Here is an 8,769-nt window from a genome sequence, read left to right as displayed (position 1 = left end):
TTTGATAGTATTGTCTGTATTGTCTTCCTTGCCCAGGGACCACAGATGTAAATTAGCTGTATAGCTAACTCTGGTACAGGGCTTGAACTGTGCATGGTCCCTGTCAAATAAACTAATACAAAAAATAAAAAAATTTTTTTACTAAAATAACAAACACTAGACCTGAAATAAAAATTCATAACATTATAGAGACAAAAGCAACAAAATTAAGTAAAATCAAAAAGAAAAATATAAAGATAAGATAAAAACTGATAAAAAAAAAAAACTATTAATATCATCTCAATGATATTAAAATGACACTGGCTCATATAATTTTTTATTTGAGGGATTTTACGGTCACATTCAATGGCTTTTTTTCCCTTTGACGGTTTGATTTTGTCCGCGTGACAGAGACAGGAGAATTGACGGTGAGGAGCGGAGCCGGCCTGGAAGCAGCATGCAGAAGGTCTGGATTGAGATATTTGGCCCCAGTGAAAGCGATAAAGGGAAGTACACCCTGGAGATGTTCGACGGCCAGGAAACACACCAGCGCTCTCTGGATCTGTCTGGACAAGGTACAGCCGTACACGCACAAAACATGCGAGTCGAGCAGGATGATGAAGCCTGAAGCCTAAAACCTCTCTTTCTTCTCTGTAGCTTTTGCAGATGCTTTGCTGGAATACCAGAGGCTAAAGTAAGTGAAGATGCTTTTGAATATTCATCAGCTGAATTTAACCTTTGACCTATCGCTAAGCTCCACCCTCTTTGGTTACTGTTGCTAACTCAGACGAACTTTATAGAACATTCGATTAGAATGAATGGCGATTTCTGTGAACAGTGTGATCTTTCAGTAAAATGTGACCCTGCATCACTAAACCAGTCACAAGTCGCACGGGTATATTTGTGGCAATAGCCAACAATACATTGTATGGGTCAAAATTATGCCAAAAATCATTAGGATATTAAGTAAAGATCATGTTCCATGAAGATATTGTGTCAATTTCCTACCATAAATATATAAAACATGTATTTGTGTGAGTGAATGCAGCACAATCGCCAAAATGAACAACTTTAAAGGAGATTTTCTCAATGTTTTGATTTTTTTGTACCCTCAGATTCCAGATTTTCAAATAGTTGTATCTCGGCCAAATATTGCATCCTAACAAACCACACATCAATGGAAAGCTTATTTATTCAGCTTTCAGATGATGTATAAATCTCAATTTCAGAAAATTGACCCATGTGACTGGTTTTGTGGTCCTGGGTCACAAATGTGCTCATAAAGTGGTAAGAACTGATTGGTGGACTGAGCGGACTGATCTTATTCATAATATGTATGTATATTAGTAATAAGATCCAATCAGGTTTTACCAGCTATGCGCATTCATTTAAATATATATATATATATATATATATATATATATATATATATATATATATATATATATATATTGTTTAAAATTAAATCTGTAACTTTTTCCCAGTTATTTACAACAACAAAAATGCAAAGATTATCAAAAATACAAAATCTTTTTCTTTATATTTATTCTATATATTGGAACACTAGTTGAAATCTTTAGCAAACTCATTCTCTATATAATTGTATTGTTTTGTCTTCATTCACAGGCAGGTTGAGTTTGCTGAGAAAAGTAAGTATTGGTTTGTCATGATTCTAGCTGTGTTTTAGTAAAGCATTTCCACACTTCATCATAACTGTCCATCTCTGACAGATCGAGCCAAAGTCACGAAGGGTCTTCCTGATGTGGTGGCCATAATGGAGGAGAAGGTACGTCTCCATCACTTCTGCGTTTCAGTGACTCTCTACTTCAGCTCACGCGATCATTCTGTCTTTCTCTTCAGTCTCTTTGTCTGACGTGTTTTGCCGATGGCGACCCAGTGCCGGAAATGTTCTGGCTAAAGAACGACAGAGAAATCCCCTCCGGCGGCCAGTATAACGTTGCAAACGAGAATAAATCCTCCACGCTCACTATAAACCACGTGACCATGGAGGACTCGGGCAACTATAGCATCTTTGTACGCAATAAACACGGGTCGCAGACGGTTCCCGTGACCGTCAGTGTGTATAAACGAGGGGAGAAGCCTCGAGCAGATGCGGTGGAACTGTAAATCAGTAACACCAGGACAAACTCATCGTTTGCATTCAAGTCAACAGTGATTTCTAAGCTGGACGCTTGTTTCTGCCACGGAATAAAAAATGTAAAAGGTAATTGCGACTCTTTATCTCACAATTCAGACTTTTTTTCTCCCATGAGATGAACTCAGAATTGCAAGAAAAAAGTCAGAATTGTGAGATAAAAAGTCCTAATTTCCTTTTTCTGTTTTATTCTGTGGCAAAAACAAGCTTGCCTTATTTCCATGGCATGTGTTTGTTCATTTTGGAGCGTGAATGACTGTTAATGGTGCTTCAGAAAGCAATATCAGTGTCCTAAAAAGGCATTGAAGACTGAACTGATTTAATTTGTGGTTTGTTTCCTCTGATTTTATCCTGTGCCACTTACAGAATAAAGTGCAAATTAAACCTGTTTCTCTCTCTTTTTTTTTTTCATTAACTAAATAAATCATCAGGGAATAAAAGTGGACAGCGAGCTTTGATCAGATTGACTGTGAACACACTTTCCAGCTGCATTACAATAGTGTCACCACCCAATTATTATTTTTTTTTTGCCTGTACATGGATGGATGTTTCATCTGCTGATATTTCCTAATAGAGAGATCGAGGCCTGTTCATCTATCATTATGCAATCCTGGGGTGAACCTTCTGAACAGATAGAAATCAAACTCCACAGTCCACAGAGTCATTCACCCCTCATGTTTAAACAGACTAGTATGTCAGTCGGTTCCTTTTGTAAAACAGTGAGAGGAGATTCTAGACTTGTTAGATTTGTTTGCTTTTATTTACTTGTATATAAAATGCTGGACTCATGCATGAATAAATCGTGTCCCGTGCATTATAGTATTTGCACCAGTGTTTTCATGTTTGCTATGTGGTGATAGAGTGCATTTCTCTATTGAGCGTATGGAGTGGCCGTGTTTGAATGTGTTATTAATGTTGTATACTCATCTCATTCTGCAGAGATGCTCATTTTAAAATTGTTCGTGGTGATTTCTCATTTAGTTTAGTGCAGTTCATTCATTTGGCTTCTCATACAGATCATTTTCAAGCCCTATCCATTGCATTGTGCTCATTTATTAAATATTTTGGTTAATCTTATATGCATTCAGCTACAGTATTAACAAGAGAGTTGTGCATTCATCGAACCTGTTGAAAGCATCACCAACTAAAGATAAAACTAAGCTAAAACAAGCTTGCATGACCATGAGGAAGGACTGTTGCAAGAGATACTGCAATTCAAAAGTTGGAAAAAGGTATTTTATGCTCACCAAGACTGCATTTATTTGATTAAAAAAAATACAGTGAAACGGGAATATTGTGAAATATAACAATGTAAAATAACTGATTTCTATGTGAATATTTTTAAAAAAATGTAATTTATTCCTGTGATCAAAGCTGAATTTTCAGCATCATTACTCCAGTCTTCAGTGTCACATGATCCTTCAGAAATCATGCTCAAAAAACATTTATTATTCTCAGGGCTGAAAACAATTTATATTTTTGTGGAAACTAGGATACTTTTTTTTCAGGATTCTTTTATGAATAGAAACGCTTTGCATAACCAGGCCCACATGGATCCCCACAGAAAGCATCACATATTTCTAAATATATTAGATGAATGGATGCAAGTCAAGGCTCTGTAATATTCCATCAAACTACATTGTGTTTTAAAAAAAGACTGGGTCAGTTGCAGTGGTGTTAGCGAACTCTGGGTTGTTCAAACAGAAGGGAAACATGCCAAAACGTCAATGATTAAACTCATATGTGAATTATTATAAATATTGGACTGGAATGAACGTCCTCTTCACATTGTGTTGAGCTTCTCAAAGCGGTCTAAGGCTCTTGCCCGATCAGATCCGATCAGCAGACATGGCTTTCCACGGAACATGGCAGGTGTATCTTCAGGAGAACTACGAGGAGTTTCTTAGAGCTATTCGTGAGTTTTTACGTCCTACCAGAGCTTATAAAATGATCAGAGTTGCATTTCCCAGAAGCATCGCATGGTGGCAGCGGTTTCCACAAGCAGCTTATAATGCACGCGAATGACGCGATGCTTTTGGGCAATTTCCCGTTACTATATTCATAAAGTATAAGAAGAATAAATGCTTGTAATTTTTAACAATTTGAAATTTATGTTAAAATATACTTGGAAACAATATCCAAAAGTAAAAACTTGAAAGCAATGAACACTACAGCTGTTTAATAGCCTAGGTAGGCCTTCAAGTGTTTTCTGTGAAATGCCTTTCTTTTTTCTTTTCTTCTTTTTTCTTTTCTTCTTTTCCTCTCTCTCTCTCTCTCTCTCTCTCTCTCTCTCTCTCTCTCTCTCTCTCTCTCTCTCTCTCTCTCTCTCTCTCTTCTTTTTTTTCCTCATGTATTTATTTACCTATCCCTGACAAGTTAGCCTACTGTATGTACAATAGATTATGTTTTGTTCGTATTAAAATTCAATGACAATAAAAAAGATGGGAAATGGGGTTTTAGGGAAACTTTGGGGAAATATTAAGTTTGTTTCCGCCACGAATAAGATATAAAACAGGTAATTGCTACTTTTTATCTTACAATTCTGACTTTATTCCTCACAATTGTGAGATATAAACTCGAAATTGCAAGAAACAAAATCAGAATTGCGAGATACAAACTCTGAATTGTGAGAAATATAATCAGAATTGCTAGATATAAACTTGGAATTGCGAGAAATAAAGCCGGAATTGCAAGATATAGGATAAACAAGTCAAGTCAAGTTTATTTGTATAGCGCTTTTCACAATACAGATTGTATCAAAGCAGCTTCACGGTATTAAATTAAAATAATACAACAAAGTTTGTTTCAAGAGGAATTTATTGATTGATAAAATTTGATTAAATATCCCCAAAATATCCCCAACTGAGCAAGCCAAAGGCAACAGTGGCAACATTCTTCTTTCTCGCAAATTCTGACTTTTCCCCTCAAAGTTGCGAATTATGAAGTATAAATTGTAAGCTATAAACTCACAATTGCAAGAAAAAAGTCACTTTTTTTTATTTCGTGTCGAAAACAGGCTTCCATAGAAACCATATGGGATGGAATGGTAATTTGTAATATCATTCGTCTTTGTCGTGATTGTAGGTCACTCAGTATCTGTGTGTTTCTGTTCCTTCAGCTCTGCCAGAAGATATTATTAAACTGGCCAAGGATGTTAAACCAGTGACAGAAATCCAACAAAGCGGCAACGACTTCACCATCACATCCAAGACCCCCGGGAAAACCGTCACCAACTCCTTCACCATCGGCAAGGAAGCTGAAATCACCACCATGGACGGCAGGAAGCTCAAGGTGGAATATGTATAATTTACGCCTTAAATTTGTAAGATGTCAAAGTTCGAACTGTTCAGTATGAGTTGATATAGTGCAGGAGCTCAGTTTCACAAGACATCAAGGTCTTCTCTTAATTCTCAACTGAAAAAAAAAAGTACAAAGATGAACCTGCACCAGTGAATCATTTAGGCTAATTAGACCAGGGAAATGGTTTAAAGGGGTGGTTGATTATGATTTCACTTTTCTAACTTTAGTTAGTGTGTAATGTTGCTGTTTTAGCATAAACAACATCTACAAAGTTACAATGCTCTCAAAGTTCAAAGCAAAGGGAGATATTTGCTTTTAAAGACATCGCTTTTTAAGGACTACAACAAACGGCTGGTAGAGACTACACCACATTCCTCCCGGGTTAGTGACATCACCAACCCTAGAATTTACATAAACCCCGCCCCCTGAACGCGATTTATAAATTATCATGACAGAATATGCTAATCAATGACTAGAAGATAACTCCACATCAGCAACATAAATTCATCAACTAACCATTCAGAAACGTCCTGTTGCTTCTACATGTTGTCACTTCTTCTTGAGTCTCTCCATCTTTGTCTGAATCCGATTTGAACATAAAAGGCTAAAAGTTGTTGACATTTTCAGTGCATGTCTGTGTGAGTGCAAGCTGTTGAAGCTCCGCCCCCTGTGCCGGGAGCAGCAGCTCATTTGCATTTAAAGGAACAGACACAAAACAGTGCGTTTTTGCTCACCCTCAAAAAGTGACAATTTTAACATGCTATATAAAAATATCTTTGGGGTATTTTGAGCTAAAACATACACACTCTGGGGACATCAAAGACTTATTTTACATCTTGTGAAAAGGGAATTATATCACCCCTTTAAAGATAGGATTGGTGATTTTCGGAGTGGCTAGCAATAGCAAGCTAGCTTTAAAGCCACGCCTCCTTCAAAACACATGAGCACGCACACAGCAGGGAGCAAACAAAAATGTCACGGGAGACTGCGTTAAACTACCGCATGTCTCAAAGCACATAACATCACAATAATAATGAACATAAACAACTTGTACCACCTGACTGCTTCAGATTCATTTCAGTGTTGATAGTGTTGCCAATGAAATGCATCCGAGTCACGAACCGCTCCGAGTATAACGTCACGGGTTTCCATCTCTTACAAATTACAGTATATGGCGTGAACGCAGCATAAGCTCATTGTTTGGGTTCAGGAGGAACTGTAAACGGTGACTCCTGTTTCGGTTGTGGCGCTCGGTGACTGACGTCTGTCTAACTCTGCATAGCATGAAACACGCTGATGACGTGATGTCTGTGAGGTATGGAAATACATATGTTGACAGACAGGTAGGACATCGTATCTTTGCATTGAGACTGAATGCAATGATAGGACGAACATTTTATGGTCCTACGCCTTATATACGTATAAATACATTTAAGCCGCTTAATTTAGTGATTGCTATCAAGATGTGAAGAGACTTTCAACCAGCATAACAAAACATGATTCTGGAACAAATCACCTACCTTGCCTTTAAGTAAATCAATTTTACTTTCCGGTTGACTTTAAGTTTGTGTATTTGTATTAATTTTTCTCTGATCTCTGATGGTGTGAAAAAAAAAAAGCTCTATATTCATGAACTGAACTCTTATATTCTGGTGTGTTTCTTTCTTCCAGTGCACTGTCAAACTGGAGGGAGGGAAGCTGGTCTGTCACACGGATCGATTCTCTCACATCCAGGAGATCAAGGGAGGAGAGATGGTTGAGGTTTGTACTGGAGATCTATATGCATATTGCTCATCAGAAATATGAACATTTGTAATATTCCTATTTTCTCTGGGTAATTATTTTCCAGACCCTGACAGTAGGAGGAACCACCATGGTCAGGAAGAGCAAAAAGATCTGAAGAGTTTGATAATCACTTGCTATTTAAATAAAGCTCTGATTTATCATAATAGTGTGAGTTTGTTGTGTTTTGGTGCATCTTTCACAAAAACATTTTTAATAACACTAGCTTTCAATAACAGACAGTTCCAGGAATGGGGATTTTTTTACTCTGTTGAATGTGGGTTTATTTTTGAAAATCAGTTTTTGTAGAAACAAACCTTTAAGTCTTGATCAAATATAAAATTATAATTATTTCCACTGTTATTTTACAGAAATAGAGGAGGTAATTCATTGAACACACATTGGCATTAATGTGGTATGTTTTCTATGGTTTAAGCTAAGTTTAAACAATGTAACAAAATAATTAATGAAACAGTAACAATGTAAACGATAACAGAAATAGTAAACCGTTTGGCCAGTATATAAAGTATGTTAATAAAGTTTATATGAAATTAACATATAAACACGTGACAGCCTGCCCCAATCTGACATTTAATTGATTTTTTTTATATATTAATATTTAAATATTTAAAATTTAAAATACAAAAGAATAAGAAAACTGTAACACTTTACAATAATGTTTGATTAGTTAACATTAATAAACTACTTTAGTTAACATGAACTACTAATGAAATGCACTTCTACAGCATTTATTAATTTTTGTTAATGTTAATTTCAGCATTTACTAATACATTATTAACATCAAAGGTTGTATTTGTTAACATTAGTTAATGCACTGTAAACTAACATGAACAAACAATGAACAGCTGGATTTTTATTATCTAACATTAACAAAGATGAACAAATACAGAAACAAATGTAGCCTATTGCTCATGATTAGTTATGCTAGTTAATACATTAACTAATGATAACAAATGAGACATTATGTTACCGGGAAAAAAAAGACATATTTACGAAGCTTTCTACATTTTATTGGTTTTAAAGATGTACAAAAAAGCCAACAGGATAATCAAACAAACAAACAAACAAACAAATGCCTAAAGACTAAATAAATATAAAAATAAACATTAAAATGTTGTTTTTGTCCTTTTTTTTTTTTTTACAGATTTCTTATTTTTCTAACTTAATGTTGTTTTTAGGTATATTTGAACTTCTGCCTTCAAAACAAAGGTTCCATTTATTTCTTGAATAATGTTTTTACAGGAAACATTTTTGAATGTGGAAATGTACCATTAAAAGAATAAATATAGAAACCTATATCAAATAATAAATGATTAAATCACAAACATTTAGCCAAAATGGTCTTACAAATGGGCAGTGCCAGAATATAATAAGCACATTTTTTAGGGCAACTGTCACAAAAAGTGCAATTAAAATCAATATCACCTTTACATTTCACAAAAGTAATGTTTCACTGGGTAAACCCTGTATCATTTTGAATGACACCTCTTTGTAATTAAATATTGATGAGGTATAAGCCAAACCCTTTCCAA

The 8,769-nt window shown here is 35.5% G+C and overlaps 2 protein-coding genes and 1 long non-coding RNA gene across 3 annotated transcripts in view; 2 read left to right on the top strand and 1 right to left on the bottom strand.

The window, feature by feature from the left end:
* Window positions 1–2,522, top strand: part of myom3 (myomesin 3) — a 73,470-nt gene extending 70,948 nt beyond the window's left edge. Inside the window, exons 33-37 of the mRNA XM_082149216.1 lie at window positions 391–554; window positions 637–673; window positions 1,606–1,628; window positions 1,710–1,765; window positions 1,840–2,522. Coding sequence (XP_082005342.1) covers window positions 391–554; window positions 637–673; window positions 1,606–1,628; window positions 1,710–1,765; window positions 1,840–2,106 — 547 coding nt within the window. The 3' untranslated portion in view covers window positions 2,107–2,522. The remainder of the gene's footprint in view (window positions 1–390; window positions 555–636; window positions 674–1,605; window positions 1,629–1,709; window positions 1,766–1,839) is intronic.
* Window positions 1–8,769, bottom strand: part of LOC309483419 — a 64,771-nt gene that overhangs the window by 48,821 nt on the left and 7,181 nt on the right. The window lies entirely within an intron of this gene.
* Window positions 3,891–7,383, top strand: fabp10a (fatty acid binding protein 10a, liver basic). Its single transcript, XM_082149495.1, has 4 exons — window positions 3,891–4,049; window positions 5,253–5,425; window positions 7,106–7,195; window positions 7,284–7,383. The coding sequence occupies exons 1-4, from the start codon at window positions 3,983–3,985 to the stop codon at window positions 7,332–7,334; spliced, it is 381 nt and encodes a 126-aa protein (XP_082005621.1). The 5' UTR covers window positions 3,891–3,982; the 3' UTR covers window positions 7,335–7,383.

This window comes from Leuciscus leuciscus (genome assembly GCF_965113295.1).
Source record: "Leuciscus leuciscus genome assembly, chromosome: 20".
Classification (NCBI taxonomy): domain Eukaryota; kingdom Metazoa; phylum Chordata; class Actinopteri; order Cypriniformes; family Leuciscidae; genus Leuciscus; species Leuciscus leuciscus.
The sequence above is the reverse complement of the archived record's forward strand: the minus strand, read 5'-3'. Positions and strand labels throughout refer to the sequence as shown.